This window comes from Crotalus tigris, unplaced genomic scaffold (genome assembly GCF_016545835.1).
Source record: "Crotalus tigris isolate CLP2741 ecotype Arizona unplaced genomic scaffold, ASM1654583v1 scf7180000020245.1906669, whole genome shotgun sequence".
Lineage (NCBI taxonomy): Eukaryota > Metazoa > Chordata > Lepidosauria > Squamata > Viperidae > Crotalus > Crotalus tigris.
Genome location: NW_024097926.1, coordinates 40468 through 62014, shown reverse-complemented (window position 1 = coordinate 62014; position 21547 = coordinate 40468). Strand labels below are relative to the sequence as shown.

Genomic DNA, 21547 nt, shown 5'->3' with positions numbered 1-21547 from the left:
GAGTTTAACCCCATTTTACCACTTTTCTCGCCACGGTCGTTGAGTGAATCACTGCATTTGATGATTTAGCAACCCGGTCGTTAAGCAAATCCAGCTTCCCCATTGACTTTGCTTGCCCAAAGGTCGCAAAAGGGGATCACGTGATCCCGGGATACTGCAATGGTCATAAATATGAGTCAGTGGTCAAGCGGCCAATAATAAAAATAAAAAATTTTATTCATTTTTTTTCCCATCAACATATGTTAATTTTTCCAATCAACAAGTTGTCTGGAGTTTGCTATGCTAATCCACGTTCAATTCCTAATCCTTCATTCTCTTCTCTAACCAAGAATAAAATAAATTCCAAATTTGATAGCAGTCTGTATCTTCTTTATCTTTCAACCTCATAGTTAATCTGTCCATCTCTGCATGTTCCAATATTTTCCTGATTATTTCTTCCTCTGATGGCAGTCCTTCATTCTTCCAGTACTGTGCAAAAATTATTCTCGCTCAAGCGGTCAATTTTTGATCTCGTGACCACGGAGATACTGCAAAGGTCGTAATGTGAGAAACGGTCATAAATCTCTTTTTTCAGTGCTGTTGTAACTTCAAATGGTCACTAAATAATAATAATAATAATAATAATAATAATAATAATAATAATAATAATAATAATAATAATAATAATGTTGGAAGGGACCTCGGAGGTCATCTAGTCCAACCCCCTGCTCAGGCAGGAAACCCTTGTAAGTCAAGGAATATCTGGACTCAGTTTGGGTTGGACTAAAAGACCTCCCTTCCAGTTCTATTCTGATTGATTGATTGATTGATTGATTGAATGCTACCAGGATGATATGAGCCAACCATGTGCAGCAGCAGCCAAAAAAGCCAATGCAATCCTAAATTGCATTAACAGAGGGATTCAGTCAAGACCGCGTGAGATACTAATACCACTCTACAAAGTCTTAGTAAGGCCACATCGAGAATACCACAACCAATTTTGGTCACCGCACTATAAAAAAGATGCTGAGACTCTAGAAAGAGCGCAGAGAAGAGCAACAAAGGTGATCAGAGGACTGGAGGCTAAAGCATATAAGGAACGGTTGCTGGAATTGGGTATATCTAGTTTGATGAAGAGAAGGACGAGGGGGGACAGGATAGCAGTCTTCCAATATCTCAGGGGCTGCCCCAAAGAAGAGGGAGTCAAGCTATTCTCCAAAGCACCTGAAGGCAGGACAAGAAGCAATGGATGGAAACTCATCAAGGAGAGAAGCAACCTAGAACTAAGGAGAAACTTCCTGACAGTGAGAACAATTAATCAGTGGAACAACCTGCCTCCAGAAGCAGTAAATGCTCCAACACTGGAAGTTGTTAAGAAGAGACTGGACAGCCATTTGTCCGAAATGGTGTAGGGTTTCCTGCCTGAGCAGGGGGTTGGACTGGATGACCTCCAAGGTCCCTTCCAGCTCTATTCTATTCCAAAAATTGGACACTGGAAATATCTATGGGGCTACCATAAAGAGTAACAAAGATGATTAGGGAACTGGAGGCTAAAGCATATAAGGAACGGCTGCTGGAACTGGGGATGTCCAGTTTAATGAACAGAAGGACGAGGGGGGACATGATAGCAGTCTTCCAATATCTCAGAGGCTGCCCCAAAGAAGAGGGAGTCAAGCTATTCTCCAAAGCATCAGAAGGCAGGACAAGAAGCAACGGACGGAAACTAACCAAGGAGAGAAGCAACTTAGAATTAAGGAGAAATTTCCTGACAGTGAGAACAATCAATTAATGGAACACTTTGCATTCAGACGTTGTGGGTGCTCCAACACTGGAAGTTTTCAAGAAGAGATTGAACTGCCATCTGTCAGAAATGGTGTAGGGCCTCGTGCCTGGGCAGGGGGGGTTGGGCTAGATGGCCTACAGAGTCCCTTCCAACTCTGTTATTCTATGTTCTGTGTTCTAATTGCACCAAGTGGCCCACCACTGGACGAAGACAAAGCAGGGAGGCAGAGAGGGCTGGGACGAAGGGCAAAATCTGTAACCTTTTGCACGGCAACTTTAGTTCTAGTCTGCTTTCACTGCAACCAGTAATCCTTAGTAAAAGAAGCTATCACTTCAACCAAATGGAGTCGGGCGTCTTTCTTTCCTAGAGACCCTGCTGGAACAAGCCTTTCTAACATTGAGGATGTTGCCTAGTTGGGTAATAAAATGTCTGCAAGAACACCACCAAGCTCAGCACCAAGTCTCCTCCTCCTCCTCCTCCTCCTCCCACATCAACTCCCTTCTAAAACTGATGATGTTGCTTAGTTGGGTAATGAAACGTCTGCAAGAAAGCCACCAAGTTCAGAGAGCACCAAGGACCCCCTCATTCCTTTTTATTTATTTATTTATTTTTTAAAAAATAACTTGTATTAAGTACAAAGAAAAAAAAAGGATTAAAAAACATTGAACATGGTAAATCGTCTTTGACTGACATCTGTCCATATTGTACGTGAATTACATATAATATACCTCTATACCGCTATACATTTCTAGTCTCTATCTCAGTTTATCTCTTTACCGTGACCTCCATTTTTTCCCCCTCCATCCATAAAATTTATTCCACATTCGATAAAATCCTGTTTCTTCCTGATTTTTTTTAATCTTTGAGTTATCCTTATCTAGTTCTGCGCAATACATAATTTTCTTTATTCGTGCTTCCCCATTCGGTACTTCCATTGCTTTCCACTTTTGAGCAAATAGTATCCTTGCCGCCGTGACCACGTGGATAATTAAATATGTGTCCTCTTTATTTACGTTTTTCTCTAGTATTCCCAATAGTAATGTCTCCGGTTTGTGTTGAATCTTTTGCCTAGTCATTTCTATTGCCCAATCTCAGACCATACGCCAGTACACCTGTGCTTGTTGACATCAGTGTTTCCCAAACTTGACAATTTTAAGGCATGTGGACTTCAACTCCCAGAATTCCACAGCCAGCAATGTGGGAGACCCTCTTATCATTCCAGACAAGTGACTGTCCAGTCTCTTCTTAAAAGCGTCCAGTGATGGAGCACCCACAACTTCTGGTGGCAAGCTGTTCCACTGGCTCATTGTTCTATAAGGAAATTTCTCCTTAATTCCAGATTGCTTCTCTCCTTGGTTAGTTTCCATCCGTTGCTTCTTGTCCTGCCTTCGGGTGCTTTGGAGAAGAGGCTGACACACACACACACACACACCGTCTTCCTTGTGGCAGCCCCTCAAATATCGGGAAGCAGCCAAATATGCAGGATCGATTCTGGAAGGGTTAAAATTTTTCCAATTAAGAGGATGCCGAGGAATCTCTGGCCCTGGAGCAGAAACTCACCTTGGTCGATAATTCCCACCTGAAAGGCACTAAGGATCAGTTGGCTGGCAGAGATGAAGTGCCCGGGCTCAGTTAAGCTCCAGCTTTTCAAATCAGGTGGATGAGGTTGCATGCCTTCGTCTCTCATGCTCTCCTCCCTCCCTCTCTCTCTCTCTCTCTCTCTCTCTCTCTCTCTCTCTCTCTCTCTCTCTCTCCCTCCCTCCTTCCCTCTCTCTCCAGTCCCTGCGTTTTACATTCCTAATGGGAGTAATTTGATTGTTTTGAAATGCATTAATTCTTTTCTTTAAGAAGAACTTGAATTACTGCAAACATCTGACATTGTAATGAAGTGATTATGCTGGGGCTGCTATCTCTGCCTGCTTCCCCAGAGGGGGGAAAAGCATCGCGGCAGCTTCTCTTCAGCCCACTCTTCCTCCTCCTTTTCCTCCTCCCTGCTTTTAATTTATACAAAAGGAAAACCTATAATAGTAACTTTGCTCAAAGGAAAGCACGCAAGGAACGATTTTTTTCCCCCCTCTTAGCCATCGGCAAATCCATGAGTCACGAGTGACAACTGCAGGAGATGGAGCCTCCCCCTCCAGGGGCAGTCTGCCAGTTGCTGGGGGAGAGAAACCGTCGCCCCTTTGCGCCTGTCCTGCGATAGGCCCTGATCCTGGAAAGGAGTCATGCGTGGCAATGGACCTTTGCCGTGAAGTCCGAGCCTGCACTCATGTGATTCTGCATGTTTTAATATTAAAAAGCCGGGAAAATTAGACGGTGCTGCGTTGACGGGCAGTCATGTAGGGGGGCTGCGGGATAATGGTTTGTTCCCGTGTGCTCAGACATGGAAAAAACAAACAAACAAACCAGCCTTTCTTGTCAAAGGATGGGAAACGAGAAGCCATGATTGCATCTCTGCTTTAGGGGAGAGGGTCTGCTAAATGGGGGAACAGGGTTTAATGTTGTTAGGTAAGAATATAGATCAGGGGTGTCAAATCCAATTTCATTGAGGGCCACATCAGCATTGCGGTTGCCCTCGGGGGGAGGGGGGAGGCGTGTGTGGCCAGGGTGGGTGCGGTATTTACGACGGTCGCAGGGTTCCCGGGGTCACGTGATCCTCTTTTGTGACCTTCTGACCAGCCAAGTCAAGGGGGGAAGCCGGATTCACTTAACGACTGTGTGACTAATTTATCCGCTGCAGTGATTCACTTAACAACGCTGTCAAGAAAGGTCGTAAAACGGGGCAAAATTCACTTATCAAATGTCTCGCTTAACAACAGAAGTGTTGGGCTCAGTTGTGGTTGTAAGTCGAGGAATGCCTGTATACTAAACTAAACTAAACTGAACAATAAAAATAAAAAAAATTAATATAAAATAAGAATATAAAATACAAAATATAAAACAAAATGAAATAATAAAATAAAATGAAATTTAAAATGGACTAATAAAATAAATTAATAAAACATAATAAAGTAAAACAAAACAAAACAAAATAGAAAATAGAAAATAATAAAATATAAAAGAAAAGAAAATAATAAAATAAAATAAAATATAAAATAAAATAATAAAATAAAATATAAAATAAAATAATAAAATATAAAATAAAATAATAAAATAAAATAATAAAATATAAAATAAAATAATGAAATATAAAATAAAATATAAAATAAAGTATAACATAAAATAAAATAATAAAATCTAAAATAAATAATAAAATAAAATAAAATAATAAAATCTAAAATAAAATAATAAAATCTAAAATAAAATAATAAAATAAAATATAAAATAATAAAATAATAAAATAAAATATAAAATAAAATAATAAAATATAATATAAAATAAAATAATAAAATCTAAAATAAAATCTAAAATAAAATAATAAAATATAAAATAAAATAATAAAATAAAATAATAAAATATAAAATAAAATAAAATAATAAAATATAAAATAAAATAATAAAATAAAATATAAAATAATAAAATAAAATATAAAATAATAAAATAAAATATAAAATAATATAATAAAATATAAAATAAAATAATAAAATTAAAATAAAAAATAAAATAATAAAAAATAAAATAAAATAATAAAATAAAATAAAATAAATATAAAATAAAATAAAATAAAATAAAATATAAAATAAAATAAAAATACGCTTTGCTTTCAAGGCAGATGTTTTGGGGAGCTGCAGCTAAGGAGAAGCAGCCTGGCTCACTGCTTCGAGTGACGCAGAAGCCTCGGTGTAAAATCTTCCCGAGAATGGCGGCCCTTTTGAGTCCTTGGAGGGGGGGGGGGAGTTTGCACCATCGACTCACCTGTCCCGCTCCTGCCTGATTGTTCTGCATTGCACGAAACCCGCTCGGTTCCTTCGCACAAAACAGGCCCAGAGTGTAAACACGCCTGACTTGGCGATGAACCAGGAGCTATCAATCAAGACCAAGAGTGATGTCGACTGTCAAAATATTGTCGTATTTCCTTGACATCCGGGGGGGGGGGTTGTCATCAATTCCATCTGATCCCCAAAGATGGAAAAGAGGGAGCACGGGAAATCAGGATCAGCTCTCCCCCCCCCACCCCCCATTTCCGGTGGGCCCAGCTGCCTGTGAATCTAAATTCAGGGTCTGGAATTCCAGAGGATTTCCCAAGCCTGCCTTGACATCCCTCCAGTTGTGTCCACACACCACGCACGTAACCGGGACCCCAGTTTAACCCATCTTGCACTGCTCCCAGAAGACATTGAATCTCCATTGAAGGAAACGGGTGGGCTTCTTAGCCACAGAAAGAAGAGAGAAAGAAGGAAATCAAAGGGAAAGGTGGAATATTGAGCGAAGGCCTTACGAATCCTTCACCCAGATGGGGGTTTGGGTGTTGTCTGAAGGCAACTGAATGCACGCAGATCATTGTTAACGGGGTCGGAAGAACAATTTGGGGTTCCAACGTGAGCCGGGGCTGCGCAAGAATAAATAACAATGAGATCCAGACAGCTGTGAGGAAAGAAGAAATATTTATTCCTAAAAGCAAAACAATTTGCCTTTAGGGGCAGGCTGCAGAGAAATGGGTGTTGTGGATGCTCCATCACTGGATGTTTTAAAGAAGAGATTGGACAATCATTTGTCTGAAGTGATATAGAGTTTCCTGCAAACAGCCCAGTAATATTAGTCCTCCAGCGCCATCTGCTGGGCAAGGAGTCAATTCCACGTTCATTTTAAAAAGCAGGTCCTGCTGAGCATTGGTGTGCCCAGGTTGCATTGTTTTCAGCCAGGGTGTGACAAATTGACGGCCTCTGCGTAAATCCTGGACGAAGGGGGGGACATGATAACGGTGTTCCAGTATCTCAGGGACTGCCCCAAAGAAGAGGGAGCCAAGCTATTCTCCAAAGCATCTGAAGACAGGACAAGAAGCAACCGATGGAACCTAATCAAGGAAGGAAGCAACTTAGAACTAAGGAGAAATTTCCTTGACAGTGAGAACAATTAACCAGTGGAACAGCTTGCCACCAGAAGCTGTGAGTGCTCCATCACTGGAGGCTTCTAAGAAAAGATGGGGTAGCCATTTGTCTGGAATGGTTTAGCGTCTCCTGCTCAAACGGGGTTGGACTAGGTGACCTCCAAAGTCCCTTCCAGCTGTATACTCTTACAGACACCTGCTGAGTCATTGCTATCCTTGCATCATCCACCTTACATTACATCAGCTGGTTAGCCTTTAAATCATTATCCTGACAGAAAATAACCATTTCTTAAGCCAGCTTCATTTCCCATCTGTTTATGCACAGGAGACAAACTGCGGAAAAACTGCAGTGCAGAAGAGCCCTCAGAAGAAAGTTAGCGAGGGGAAGGCGGGCTGAACTGCGGGAAATCATGGAAAGATTTTTCTCACTTCTCTCCAGGATCACTCGGAGATCTTCTGAGCCTTGCAGCGTCAGATGGATTCTTTCTTTCTTTCTTTCTTTCTTTCTTTCTTTCTTTCTTTCTTTCTTTCTTTCTTTCTTTCTTTCTTTCTCTCTCTCTCTCTCTCTCTCTCTCTCTCTCTTTCTTTCATATAACTCTCCCTTTCGGCTTGTTCGCTGCTCAGTGTTTCTTGGACCAGATAAATTGGATTAATAAAGAAATAAAATGCAAACAGGGGCATTTCAATTGCCTTGTTGTGGCCCACCGCCTTTGGGGGCTGCGCCCTGCAGAGGGTCCCCAGAAAGAAAGCACAAACTCCAAGAGACCCACAATGCTTGGCTCTTCTTCCCTTTTACTCCAAAAACCACATTAGCAAACATGACACCATTCATGATTCTGGTCTCTGATTGTCCTAGTGGACGATCGCTTAAACGTGAGCCAGCCGTGTGCGGCTGCAGCCCCAAAAGCCAATACAATCCTTGATTGTATAAACAGAGGCATAGAATCAGAATCACGTGAACTATTAGTACCGCTTCATAAAGCCTTAGTAAGGCCACACCTTGAATACCTGCATCCAGTTTTGGTCACCACATTATAAAAAAGAGGTCGAGACTTTGGAAAAAGTGCAGAGAAGAGCAACTCAGATGATTAAAGTCCTGGAGAGTATAAAACATATGAAGAACGGTTGCAGGATCTGGGAATGGCCAGTCTAGAGAAAAGAAGGACCAGGGGGGGATATGATAGCAGGATTCCAGTATTTGAAGGGCTGCCACAAAGAAGAGGATGGTCAATTTACTAGAAGGCAAGACAAGAAACAATGGATGGAAACTAATCAAGGAGAGAAGCAACTTGGAATTAAGGAGAAACTTCCTGACAGTGAGGACATTAACCAGTGGAACAGCTTGCCACCAGAAATCATGGGCCGTCCATCACTGGAGGTTTTTAAGAAGAGACTGGACAGTTGCTTGTCTGAGATGGTATAGGTTCTCCTGCTTCAGCAGGGGGCTGGACTAGAAGACCTCCAAGGTCCCTTCCAGCTCTAATCTGACTGATTGATTGACCTTTGTGCTGAGCTGTGTTTTAGGATCTTGATGATTTTCAGAAGCAATCCTGTATGAGTGCTAACGTGCTTTTCCGGATAGCTCTCTTAAAAAAACAAAAACAAACCTTAAAAATTAAGGAAATTGCCTTTAAACCGAAGAACATTATAGAGCTGGTAACACCAATTTAGCAAAAACAATAGCCTTTCCAATCAAAGCATTCCGACAAAGTGCTTTCTGCCCCAGCTAATTAAACACTTATGAACTACACCCGCCATCCAAAACAAACATTAAATCTTTTTTGTTTAACCTCTCTTAGACAGGAACCAGCCGCTTGCATTTAAATTAATAAGTGTTTGGCACCAGCTAATTAAATAATAGAGTCTTTAAAATGAAGGTGACTTGGTCCTGGATATCTGCTTTGTTCCTTTTAAATTGACAGTCGGGGGAAATTGCATGGATGGCTGCATCCGCTGCAGTCTGGGCTGGAATGCAGGCCTCCCGTGATGGAGCAGCCACAACTTCTGGTGGCAAGCGGTTCCACTGGTCGATTGTTCTCACTGTCAAGAAGCTTCTCCTTATTTCTGGTGGCCAGAATCCAGCCAGCTATTCCAAAGCAGCCACCACTGATCCACACAGCCCAGCAGCTGGAACTGATGCAGGGCTGCAAAGTGCTTTGTCCTTTTCACGATGCCCACATTGTCTTTGGGCTTCCGTGGGGCCCTACTTGTTGGAAACTAACCAAGGAGAGAAGCAACCTAGAACTAAGGAGAAACATCCGGACAGTCAGAAAAATCAACCAGTGGAATGGCTTCCCATTGTGAGTGCTCCATCATGGAGGGCCTCCAAAAAGACATTGGGCAACCATTTGTCTGGAATGGTATAGACTAGGGGTCTTCAAACTTGGCCCTTTGATGACTTGTGGACTTCAACTCCCAGAATTCCTCAGCCAGGCACGCGTGCCTGGCTGAGGAATTCTGGGAGTTGAAGTCCACAAGTCATCAAAGGGCCAAGTTTGAAGAGCCCTGGTATAGACTCTCCTGCTCCAGCAGTGGGTTGGACTAGATGACCTCCAAAGGTACCTTCCAGCTCTGTTATTCCTGTTCTGTCCTTGTATGTGTGCTTGGAGCTGGGAAGGTAGCATCGGAAGACCCCCCCCCCCAAAGCATGTGTGAGTCCCTCTCTCCCCCACCCCAAGAAGCTCTCCAATTAAGATTCTTTTGAAAAAGAACAAAAAGAGCCCAAATCTATCCAGACGTGTCAAATCTCATGAGATTCGGGCAGATTCGGTTGAACCCTGAGCCAGTTGTGGACGAGAACTCCAAGGTCTTGACGGACTTGATCTGTCTTCCAAACTTTAGCCAGCTGGGGACTCGGGATTAAGAACAGAATACAGCGCTTTGGTCTTGAGTTCGAAGCATCCGAATATAAATCACGTGACCACAGGGAGGCTGCAACGGTCGTAAGTGTCAAAATTGGCCCTAAGTTGCTTTTTTTCCGGGCCGTCGTAACTTTGAACGGACACTAAATGAATTGCTGTAAGTCGAGCACTCCCTGTATTAATCTTCAACAGGTTGCCTTTCCCAAACTCTTCCTCAGCTCCTTCGTCTGCACAACAACCTTGTGAGGTTGTTAGACAAGGACACACAAACCATGGCTGGAAACTGAACAAAGAGAGAAGCAACCTAGAATTAAGGAGAAACTTCCTGACGGTGAGGGCAATTAACCCGTGGAACAGCTTGCCACCAGGAATCATGGGCGCTCCATCACTAGAGGTTTTTAAGAAGAGACTGGACATTCACCTGTCTGAGACGGTATAGGTTCTCCTACCTGAGCAGGGGGCTGGACTAGAAGACCTCCAAGGTCCCTTCCAGCTCTATTCTATTATTATTAAGTTGAATGTTTACTTTCCCACGCCGATCTGATCCTCCGAGGGTGCCATAAATCTAACGTATACTGACTAACGCTCACTGACTAACCAACAGCTCTGATCTCCTGGTGGTCCCCCCTCCAGATCCAACCCTGATCCAAACCTGCTTCACTTTTCTCAAGATTGGCTAAGGTCGGCGAAGAGTACTGCAGTGCGCCATCCATCTTTTATAAAACCGCACAGTATTTTCAGGGAGAAATCGGGGGATTAATAAAACATCAAAGATGGGAGATGAAAGAATCTCGAGTCACCTTAATGACTGGCACGTTAATTAGGAAACAGGTTCACAGGAGCTGATGCCTCGGTGCATTTATTAGCCTTTAAAAGTGTCACACGACTCTTCGTTATGTTCGATGCGGCAGACTGGGGGGGAGACTGGGGTCTTTTTCCAAAGATGTGATCCTATGAGATCATGTCTAAAAAAAAAAATCAATGTTCTTTTCTGCCTGGAACACCCAGCCCATGAAATATCACGGGGGAGAGAGGAGGAACACAAGCCCCATAAGCCCCCCCCCCTCTCTCTCTCTCTCTCCCTCCCTCCCTCCCTCTCTCTCTCTCTCTCTCTCTCTCTCTCTCTTTATAAATTTTATTGAATATACAGTTAAAAACAGGGAAAACACAGTGGACATAATACAACTTCCCTGAAAAATGTCTTGACATTATAACAAATTATACACATGAGATCTACCAGTATAAACTTTCTAGTCAGCATTCTTTCAATCATATACATTGTGGATAAATAGCTTTCAATTCTCGCTTATCAAGAGACTACTAATGGAAAAATACCATTTAGCTTTTTTATAACTTGTAATGATTGTTTTTTCCTTCTTTCTTTCTTCCTTTTTTCTTTACGTATTATTACTTATATATATATTTTTTATATATATGTTCTATTTTTCGTCTACTTTTTTCTTTTTTCTTTCTCTCTCTCTTTTCTTTTCCCTTTTTTTTCTTTCTTTTTTAGTATATATTATTCATTTTAAAGCTTATGTTATGCATATTATTATTATATATATTATTATATATATTATTATTATGACCTTTATTATTTTTATTAATTATTTTATAAATTGTAAACGTTATTTTTTAAAATTTGTTAAATAATCCTATATTCAGTTCTGGGAAGTCGGGGGGGGGGAGGGTGGGGTGGTTTGGGAGGGGGGGGATGTTTATTTGTAAAATTTTTGAAAAATTTCAATTAAAAAAAAAAAAAAGAGAGAGACTACTAATATAAAGATTTCTAAACTATCAACTTATCAATCAACATTCGTCCCAGCATTCCTTCTCCTTGACTCTAGTGCAGTGGTTCTCCACCTGTGGGTCAGGACCCCATTTGGGGTCGAACGACCATTTCACGGGGGTCGCCAAACAACGCAGTCCGCCATTTTTTCCCCCTTTTCCTTAGCTGTGCTCCTCCCTTTTATTCTATTGGCTTTTGAAAGCCAATAGAATAGACTCTCTTGAACAGAGTCTCATTCTATTGGCTTTCAAAAGCCCATAGGAATTGTCCAGGCTGTCTTTGCCCTGCTGAGCCTGCCAAAAGCCCCATTCTGCAAACGGTGCTGCACCAGTTGAGTAGTCCTCGACTTACGACGGTTGAGTAGTCCTCGACTTACGACCGATTGGGGGTCGCGGCATTAAAAAGGTTGAGAACCACTGCTCTACCCATTTAAACACTCCATTCCAAATTTCAAAAGAGTCTGTTTCGGTTTTATTTTTAAGCTCTAATGTTAACCTATCCATTTCGGGGCAGGATAGGATTTTATTTATTCCTTCTTCTCCTTTAGAGGCTTCTTTCCTTTCTGAGCATAAGCTAGTCTCGCTGCAGTTAGAATGCGTTGTACTAACTATAAAGACCCTTTGCTGAATTTCTCCTTGGTCATTCCTAATAAAAAAAGTTTCTGGTTTTAATTCGCTCTTTTGTGATAATATCTCTTCTAGCCAATTTTTTATCAGATGCCCAAATTGTTGAGCTTTTGGGCATTCCCACCGCATATGATATTAGGTCTCTGGTATCACGGGGAAGAGGAGGAACGCAGACCCCCCCATAAGCCACTCTCACAAAAGTCTCTGGATGCAGCACACACAAAACAAAGACACCAAGGAAAATGGGGGGGGGGTGTCCTGGGCAAACTGGGTGGACCTGGGGAAGGACCCAGGTGAGAATTATGCAGAGCTGGAACAGAGCGCTTCACCCATGTCCCCTTGCAAATGCTTCACCAAGCAGTTGTGTCATTGTGTGCCAAGCTCACTATTCTGGGGGAGGCAACACGGTGCGTCCTTCGTTTAGGACCACAACTGAGCTCCAAATTCCCGTGGCAAAGCCAGACGCTGGTTAAGTGAGTTTGGCTCCGTTTTACGACTTTTCTTGCCCCCGTTGTTAAGTAAATCACCGCAGGTGTTAAAGAGGGTAACATGATTGTGAAGTGAATTTGGCTTCCCCCACTGACTTTGCTTGTTGGAAGGGCGTAAATCGGGATCACGTGACCCCGGGAGACACTGCAACCATCGTAAATACGGGTCAGTTGCCAAGCGTCTGAATTTTGATCACGTGACCATGTGGGGATGCTGCAACGGTCGTAAGTGTGAAAAACGGTCTAAGATTTTCGTGATTATAATCTGGTCAGGTGGTAGATTTTCATTTTTCCAAAACTGGGCAGATACTATTCTCGCAGCTGTCAATACATGTAATATTAAATATTACACTTGTGATGCCAGGTTTCTAGCTTCCAATGCATCCGGCTATGCAGGAGTAGCGTCTATCCTTGTTTCCCTGTATTTCCACTACATTGCCACTAGAGGGAGCCCTTGGTTTGCAAATTTAAAACTACACACACACACAGACACACACACAGATACACAAACACACAGACAGACAAACAGTATAGGTACTCCTAAATTTCTGTTCTTAAGTGACACATTTTTTAAATGAGTTTTTCCCCCTTAGGACTTTTCTTGCCCCAGTTGTTAAGTGAATCACGGCCGTTGCTAAGTTAGTAATACGGTCATTAAGTGAATCTGGGCTTCCCTTTTGGTCTTGCTTGTCAGAATATCGCATTAACAGGGATTTGGGGCCTGTCTCCGTGGGCGCCCAATGCCAGGTCAAAACCTCTGAGCGGGCGTTCATCCAAGCCTTGTGCAGTTTCCCGATCTCCTCCCTCGCATCAGGGAACAGCAGTCCACTCTGTTCTTTCTGGAAAGATGCTTTCCATGCTTCCTCAGTCATTTATGGTTGCACAAGCTTTTCTTAGTAACTTCCAGAATTTCTAAAAGGCAAGCCGTTCCGTTCGTTGATTGTTCTCACAGTTGACGAAATTTCTCCTTTAGCTCTAGATTGTTTCTCTCCTTCATCCGTTTCCATCGATCGGTCCTTCTCTTGCTTTCTGCTGCTTTGGATAATAAATTGAGCCCCTCTTTCTTGCGGGAGCCCCTCAAATACTGGAATGCTGCTACCCTGTCTCCCCTGGTCCCTCTTTTCACTGGACTGGCCAGACCCCATTCCTGCAGTCGTTCTTCTTACGTCTTAGCCTCCAGCCCCCCAATCATCCCTGTTGCTCTTCTCTTGAGCAGGAACTCCTCAATCCCCCCCCCCCCATGACTTCAGCCTAAGCTCAGCTGGGGGAGGCAGTGAGCACCTGGGCAACAGAGATGGGCCAGCTGGACGGGTGGGGCTTCTGGAGAATGGGCGTGGCCTCTGCACAGGTAAGCTCCCCTGCGCACCTGAAGCTCCTGCAAACCTAAGGCAGGGCGCCGAGGTCGGTCTGGGGCAACTGTTGGCGTTGCTCGCTGTACTTCTGATCCTGCTGTACTTCTCTCGCCAGCCCCATGGTGCACTCCCAGCTACCTGTCCTGTCTCTTCTCTGCCTTCTCTGCTGGGCACTCCTGTTGCTGCCCCCGGAGAGCCAAGGTGTCATCAGCTTCCCTGGGGAATATTCCAAGGTGCACGCCAAAAATCCGGGGTTGAAGAAAGCCCTGGCCTTCGTCGTGCCGCAATACAACCAGGACATGAAAGACGAGGCCAACTATTTTAAGATGCATACTGTGTCGGCGGGGGCGAAGGTATGTCGGTCTGAAGATGGGAGGTTTATTTGGGGGGGGCAGCCTCGTTGAATCCATGGAGTAGCCAAAGGACGTGGAATTCCTTTAGGAACAATAGAAGAGTTTGGGGGGGCTGGAGGGAGCTGAGGGGGTGCTTTATGGGAGGGACTGTTGTCGTGGGCCCAAAGGACATGATTTTCCGCTGTTCGTATCTGGTACAGAAATATTTCCTCTTGAACTGATCTTTCTGCCTTTCTCAAGGCATAACGTGCTTTCCGGGTGGCAAGCGATGAAGCTGATCGTGTTTTCTAAGTAACTAAAACAGCGGTTCTCAACCTGTGGGTCGGGACCCCATTTGGGGTCGAACGACCATTTCACGGGGGTCGCCAAACAACAGCAGTCCGCCATTTCCCCCCCCCCTTTTCCTTAGCTGTGCTACTCCCTTTTATTCTATTGGCTTTTGAAAGCAAATGGAATAGACTCTCTTGAATAGAACCTAATTCTATTGGCTTTCAAAAGCCAATAGGAATGGTCCAGGCTGTCTCTGCCCTGCTGAGCCTGCCAAAAGTCCCATTCTGCAAACGGTGCTGCACCAGTTGAGTAGTCCTCGACTTACGACCGGTTGAGTAGTCCTCGACTTACGACCGGTTGGGGGTCGCGGCATTAAAAAAGTTGAGAACCACTGAACTAAAAGGTCATGTACTTATTTTAAAATCCAGGAGTATAAAGGGCGCTTATACTATATTAAGGCGATCTTCCTGAATACTGCATGTAAAAAGACGGCCGGTAAGACAATGACATTTAAGGAGATCCAGCAATGTAAGCAACGTCCAGGCAAACCGGAGGTGAGTTGAGATGCCACGTTCCAATCATATATTTGCGGTTTCATTGATAAAAGAAACCTGTCTGGTCTGAGCTCAGCAGCCCCCTCTGTAAAGCTGATCTCAATTATTTTCATGGGTGATCTCAATTCAAAAGACTAGAAGTGATCTGATGATCGTGTTTGCTATTTGAGGGGCTGCCCCCAAAGAAGACGGGGGTGGGGGGCTCACCTATTCTCCAGAGCAACTGCAGGCAAGAGAAGAAGCAACGGATGGAAACTCATCAAGGAGAGAAGCAACCTAGAACTAAGGAGAAATTTCCTGTCAGTGAGAACAATTAACCAGTGGAAATGCTTCCCTGCAGAAGATGTGGGTGCTCCATCACTGGTGGTTTTTAAAAAGAGATTGGACAAATGTTTGTCTAAAATGGTTCAGGGTCTCCTGCCTGAGCAGGGGGTTGGAGTAGAAGACCTCTAAAGTCCCTTCCAAATTTGTTTTTCTCTTTCATTCCCTTCCAGAAACAAACCTGCTACCTAAAAGTAATATGTGGTCCTAAGCGCAATGAACAGACCTTGACAATCATATCCTGTAGCTAATCTGGACCTCCGAAGGACCCCTTATGCGCAGGCGAAGGAATCTGAGGGTGTCCAGCAGCCGAGCAAGTTCCGGTGTGCAAGCTGTGTTCACAGCAAGCTTTGCTTCTTCTCACACAAATCGGGAAAGGAATGGTTCGCTTAAGCCCAAATTCACATTTTCTGAGTTTCTGAAATTGTTCCTTGACATACACGGAGGCCTTTTCTGGCGCTTCTGTTTTCTGTAATTCTCATCTTTGAGAAGAATCGACATTTTGCTAGTTCAGTTGATTAGTCCTAATAAAGCGATCATGATGACGTTCCGTCTTGTCTTCCTTTCTTGTCCAAATCCCATCCAGCCTTCCCGTTTTCCCAGCCAGAGCACAAAGACAGCCTGGCTTGTTGAAGGCAGCCTCTGGCTAGGAAGACTTTGCTCTGACCAGCTGGGAGGAACAGGGGTCTGCCCTGGGATTTTCCTTGGCCCTTCAAGGTGGTCCTTTTGACCCCTGACTGTCCCACCTCTGAGGAGGAGGAGGAGGAGAGGCCATCACAGATCCCAAAGCATCCCTGGCTGGAACTTCACCATCCAGATGCCGAATGAGGAAGCAATTTGGGTTATTTTCCAAACTTCTGGAAACTTTCTCTGTGGTTGTTTGATCCGTTTGGCAGTTTTCAAGAACCACAATTAAGCTTTTTAACAGAATTAATACTGCTTCCTTCCCAAACTCCAATTGGCATATTATGCCAGTGAATATGCCTTGCCAGTTGGGATAATATCTAGGGGATATTGGAAATATCTAGGCTGCTTTGGAAAATACATTGAGCCCCTCTTCCTTGGGGCAGCAAATACTGGAAGACTGCTCCCCTGTCTCCCCTGGTCCCTCTTTTCACTGGACTGGCCAGACCCCATTCCTGCAGTCGTTCTTCTTACGTCTTAGCCTCCAGCCCCCCAATCATCCCTGTTGCTCTTCTCTTGAGCAGGAACTCCTCAATCCCCCCCCCCCACAACTTCAGCCTAAGCTCAGCTGGGGGAGGCAGTGAGCACCTGGGCAACGGAGATGGGTCAGCCAGGGGGCGTGGCTTTTAGAGAATGGGCGTAGCTTCTGGAGAATCGGCGTGGCCTCTGCACAGATAAGCTCCCCTGCCACCTGAGGCTCCTGCAGACCTAAGACAGGGCGTCGAGGTCGGTCTGGGGCAACTGTTGGCGTTGCTCGCTGTACTTCTGATCCTGCTGTACTTCTCTCGCCAGCCCCATGGTGCACTCCCAGCTACCTGCCCTGTCTCTTCTCTGCCTCTTCTGCGCACTCCTGTTGCTGCCTCCGGAGCTGACTCTGGGGATGCCTCAGAATTTCACCGAGGTGTCTAAAAAAGATTTGAAGGCTGTCCTGACCTTTGCCGTGCCACAATACAACCAGGAAAAAAAAGACAATGCCAACTACTTCAAGCTGAAGGGTTTGGCGGCGCTTATGAAGGTCTGTGGGTCTGAAGGTGGGAGGTTTATGTGGGAGGCAGGCTCATTGGATCCTTGTAGTAACCAAAGGACACAGAATTGCTCTAGGAGCAATAGAAGGATTTTGGGGGGCTGGAGGGAGCTGAGGGGGTGCTTTATGGGAGGGACTGTTGTCGTGGACTCAAAGGACATGATTTTCCGATGTTCGTATCTGGTACAGAAATATTTCCTCTTGAACTGATCTTTCTGCCATTCTTGAGGCATAACGTGCCTTCCGGGTGGCAAGCGATGAAGCTGATCGTATTTTCTAAGTAACTAAAAGGTTGTGTACTTATTTAAAAATCCAGGTGTTTACTGGGACCGAATACAATATTAAACTGGTCTTGTTGAAAACAGTATGTAAAAAGACGGCCGGTAAGAGAAAGACATTTGACGAGATCCAGGAATGTAAGGAACTTCCAAGGTATCCACAGGTGAGTTGAGATGCCACGTTCCAATCATATATTTGCGGTTTAATTGATGAAACTTGCCTGGTTTGAGCTCAGCAGCCCCCTCTGTAAAGCAGATTTCAATTATTTTCATGGAGGATTTCAATTCAAAAGATTAGAAATGACATGATAAAAATCTTCACTATTTGATGGGGTGCCCCAAAGAAGACGGGGCTCAACCTATTCTCCAAAGAACCTGAAGGCAACGGATGGAAACCAATCAAGGAGACAAGAAACCTGGAATTAAGGAGAAATGTCCTGACAGTGAGAACAATTAACCAGTGGAACTCCTTGCCTCCAGAAGTTATGGAGGCTTTTAAGAAGAGAGTGGCCAAATGTTTGTCTGGAATGGTTCAGGGTGTTTTGAGCAGGGGGTTGGATTAGAAAACCTGTAAGGTCTCATCCAACTTTTCTTTTTCATTCCCTTCCAGAAATTAACGTCCTGCTTTAAAGTCAGACCCAGTCCTGTGCCCAATGAAATGATCTTGAAAACCAGAAAGTGTTTCGTATCTTGATCGACGAAGGACCCCTTATGCGCAGGCGAAGGATTCTGAGGATGTCCAGCAGCCGAGCGAGTTCCGGTGTGCAAGCTGTGTTCACAGCAAGCTTTGCTTCTTCTGACACGAATCGGGAAAGGAATGGTTTGCTTAAGCCCAAAATTCACATTTTCTGAGTTTCTGAAATTGTTCCTTGACATACATGGAGGCTTGTTCTTGCGCTTCTGTTTTCTATAATTTTCATCTTTGAGAAGAATCGACATTTTGCTAATTCAGTTGATTAATCCTAATAAAGCAATCATGATGACGTTCCGTCTTGTCTTCCTTTCTTGTCCAAATCCCATCCAGCCTTCCCGTTTTCCCAGCCGGAGCACAAAGACAGCCTGGCTTGTTCAAGGCAGCCTCTGGCTAGGAAGACTTTGCTCTGACCAGCTGGGGGGAACAGGGGTCTGCCCTGGGATTTTCCTTGGCCCTTCAAGGTGGTCCTTTTGACCCCTGACTGTCCCACCTCTGAGGAGGAGGAGGAGGAGGAGAGGCCATCACAGATCCCAAAGCATCCCTGGCTGGAACTTCACCATCCAGATGCCGAATGGTGAAGCAATTTGGGTTATTTTCCAAACTTCTGGAAACTTTCTCTGTGGTTGTTTGATCCATTGGACAGTTTTCAAGAAGCACAATTAAGCTTTTTAACAGAATTAATACTGCTTCCTTCCCAAACTCCAATTGGCATATTATGCCAGTGAATATGCCTTGCCAGTTGGGATAATATCTAGGGGATATTGGAAATATCTAGGCTGCTTTGGAAAATACATTGAGCCCCTCTTCCTTGGGGCAGCCCCTCAAATACCGGAAGACTGCTCCCCTGTCTCCCCTGGTCCCTCTTTTCACTGGACTGGCCAGACCCCATTCCTGCAGTCGTTCTTCTTACGTCTTAGCCTCCAGCCCCCCAATCATCCCTGTTGCTCTTCTCTTGAGCAGGAACTATTCAATTCCCCCCCCACAACTTCAGCCTAAGCTCAGCTGGGGGAGGCAGTGAGCACCTGGGCAATGGAGATAGGTCAGCCAGGGGGCGTGGTTTCTGGAGAATGGGCATGGCTTCTGGAGAATGGGCGTGGCCTCTGCACAGATAAGCTCCCCTGCCACCTGAGGCTCCTGCAGACCTAAGACAGGGCGCCGAGGTCGGTCTGGGGCAACTGTTGGCGTTGCTCGCTGTACTTCTGATCCTGCTGTACTTCTCTCGCCAGCCCCATGGTGCACTCCCAGCTACCTGTCCTGTCTCTTCTCTGCCTCTGCTGGGCACTCATGTTGCTGCCCCCGGAGCTGACTCTGGGAAGGCCCCAGAAATTCTCCCTGGTGACCCCCAAAGATGCGGGGTTGCAGAAAGCCCTGGCCTTCACCGTGCCGCAATACAACCAGAAGAGAACAAACGATGCCAACTACTTCAGGCTGCAGAGAGTGACGGCGCGGTCAAAGGTGTGTCGGTCTGAGAGGTTTTTAGGGGGGGGCAGCCTCATCGGATCCTTGGAGTAGCCAAAGGACTCAAAATTCCTCTAGGAACAATAGAAGGGTTTTGGGGGGCTGGAGGGAGCTGAGGGGGTGCTTTAGGGGAGGGACTGTTGTCGTGGACCCAAAGGACACGATTTTCCGCTGTTCGTATCTGTTACAGAAATATTTCCTCTTGAACTGATCTTTCTGCCATTCTCGAGGCATGACGTGCTTTCCGGGTAGCAACTGATGAAGCTGATCGTGTTTTATAGTTAATTAAAAGACCATGTACTTATTTTAAAATCCAGGTGTATACTGAACGCCTGATCAAATATCGTCTTAAAATCGAAGTAGTGAAAACTGTATGTGAAAAGACGACCAGTCATACAATGACATATGAGGAGATCCAGCAATGTCCTCTATTTCCAGGCCAACTGCAGGTGAGTTGAGATGCCAAATTCCGATTATATATTTGCAGTTTCATTGATAAAAGAAACCTGCCTGGTCTGAGCTCAGCAGCCCCCTCTGTAAAGCTGATTTCAATTATTTCATGGGCGACCTCAATTCAAAAGACTAGAAGTGATCTGATGATCGTGTTTGCTATATGAGGGGCTGCCCCAAAGAAGACGGGGGTGGGGGGGTCACCTATTCTCCAGAGCAACTGCAGGCAGGAGAAGAAGCGACGGATGGAAATTCATCCAGGAGAGAAGCAACCTGGCATTAAGGAGACATTTCCTGTCAGTGAGAACAATTAACCAGTGGAACTGCTTGCCTCCAGATGTTGTGGGGGCTCCATCACTGGAGGCTATTAAGAAGAAATTGGACAAACGTTTGTCTGGAATAGTTCAGGATCTCCTGAGTAGGGGGTTGGCTTAGAAGACCTCTAAAGTCCCTTCCAACTCTTTTTCTGTTCATTCCCTTCCAGAACCAATCCTGCTACCTAAAAGTCACATCCCGTCCTGTGGAACATAATATGACCATGAAAATCGTATCCTGTATCTAATCTTTACCTCCGAAGGACCCCTTATGTGCAGGCGAAGGAATCTGAGGGTGTCCAGCAGCCGAGCAAGTTCCGGTGTGCAAGCTGTGTTCACAGCAAGCTTTGCTTCTTCTGACAGACAGAAATCGGGAATGGAATGGTTTGCTTAAGCCCAAAATTCACATTTCCTGAGTTTCTGAAATTGTTCCTTGACATACACAGAGGCCTTTTCTGGCGCTTCTGTTTTCTGTAATTTTCATCTTTGAGAAGAATCGACATTTTGCTAAATCAGTGGATTAGTGCTAATAAAGCGATCATCATGACGTTCCGTCTTGTCTTCCTTTCTTGCCCAAATCCCAAAGAGCCGAGGTGGCGCAGCAGTTAGAGTGCAGTACTGCAGGCCACTTTAGCTGACTGTGTTCAGCAGGTTCAAATCTCACCGGCTCAAGGTTGACTCAGCCTTCCATCCTTCCGGGGTAGGTAAAATGAGGACCCAGATTGTTGGGGGCAATGTATAATATATATATATACATTGCTTACTGGTGTACACCGCTTAGAGAGTGCTTGCACTTAAAGCGGTATATAAGTCTCATAAATAAAATAAATAAATAAAATAAAATAAATCCCATCCAGCCTTCCCATTTTCCCAGCCGGAGCACAAAGACAGCCTGGCTTGTTCAAGGCAGCCTCTGGCTAGGAAGACTTTGCTCTGACCAGCTGGGGGGAACAGGGGTCTGCCCTGGGCTTTTCCTTGGCCCTTCAAGGTGGTCCTTTTGACCCCTGACTGTCCCACCTCCGAGGAGGAGGAGGAGGAGGAGAGGACATCAGAGATCCCAAAGCATCCCTGGCTGGAACTTCACCATCCAGATGCCGAATGAGGAAGCAATTTGGGTATTTTCCAAACTTCTGGAAACTTTTGCTGTGGTTGTTTGATCCGTTTGACAGTTTTCAAAAACCACAATTAAGATTTTTAACAGAATTAATACTGCTTCTTTCCCAAACTCTACTCCAATTGCCATATTATGCCAATGAATATGCCTTGTCAATTGGGGATATAG

At 44.6% G+C, this 21547-nt stretch overlaps 3 protein-coding genes across 3 annotated transcripts; all 3 read left to right on the top strand.

Moving 5' to 3' along the window:
- The first annotated feature begins 13827 nt into the window (after nt 1-13827).
- Nucleotides 13828-16029, top strand: LOC120318550 (cystatin-like). Its single transcript, XM_039366294.1, has 3 exons — nt 13828-14218; nt 14917-15042; nt 15537-16029. The coding sequence occupies exons 1-3, from the start codon at nt 13985-13987 to the stop codon at nt 15612-15614; spliced, it is 438 nt and encodes a 145-aa protein (XP_039222228.1). The 5' UTR covers nt 13828-13984; the 3' UTR covers nt 15615-16029.
- A 587-nt stretch (nt 16030-16616) lies between these two features.
- On the top strand, nt 16617-18240 carry LOC120318552 (cystatin-like). The gene is made up of 3 exons (XM_039366296.1): nt 16617-17062; nt 17388-17513; nt 17960-18240. The coding sequence occupies exons 1-3, from the start codon at nt 16844-16846 to the stop codon at nt 18041-18043; spliced, it is 429 nt and encodes a 142-aa protein (XP_039222230.1). The 5' UTR covers nt 16617-16843; the 3' UTR covers nt 18044-18240.
- Nucleotides 18241-19016: 776 nt separating this feature from the next.
- On the top strand, nt 19017-20841 carry LOC120318551 (cystatin-like). Its single transcript, XM_039366295.1, has 3 exons — nt 19017-19498; nt 19819-19950; nt 20436-20841. Exons 1-3 carry the CDS (start codon nt 19274-19276, stop codon nt 20511-20513), a joined length of 435 nt encoding a protein of 144 aa, XP_039222229.1. The 5' UTR covers nt 19017-19273; the 3' UTR covers nt 20514-20841.
- The last annotated feature ends 706 nt before the right edge of the window (nt 20842-21547 follow it).

Coding starts and splice junctions, on each gene's coding strand:
- LOC120318552 (XM_039366296.1), top strand. CDS start 16,844: ATGGTGCACTCCCAGCTACCTGCCCTGTCTCTTCTCTGCCTCTTCTGC. Junction 17,063..17,387: donor GTTTGGCGGCGCTTATGAAG/GTCTGTGGGTCT, acceptor TTAAAAATCCAG/GTGTTTACTGGGACCGAATA. Junction 17,514..17,959: donor AACTTCCAAGGTATCCACAG/GTGAGTTGAGAT, acceptor ATTCCCTTCCAG/AAATTAACGTCCTGCTTTAA.
- LOC120318550 (XM_039366294.1), top strand. CDS start 13,985: ATGGTGCACTCCCAGCTACCTGTCCTGTCTCTTCTCTGCCTTCTCTGC. Junction 14,219..14,916: donor CTGTGTCGGCGGGGGCGAAG/GTATGTCGGTCT, acceptor TTTAAAATCCAG/GAGTATAAAGGGCGCTTATA. Junction 15,043..15,536: donor AACGTCCAGGCAAACCGGAG/GTGAGTTGAGAT, acceptor ATTCCCTTCCAG/AAACAAACCTGCTACCTAAA.
- LOC120318551 (XM_039366295.1), top strand. CDS start 19,274: ATGGTGCACTCCCAGCTACCTGTCCTGTCTCTTCTCTGCCTCTGCTGG. Junction 19,499..19,818: donor GAGTGACGGCGCGGTCAAAG/GTGTGTCGGTCT, acceptor TTTAAAATCCAG/GTGTATACTGAACGCCTGAT. Junction 19,951..20,435: donor TATTTCCAGGCCAACTGCAG/GTGAGTTGAGAT, acceptor ATTCCCTTCCAG/AACCAATCCTGCTACCTAAA.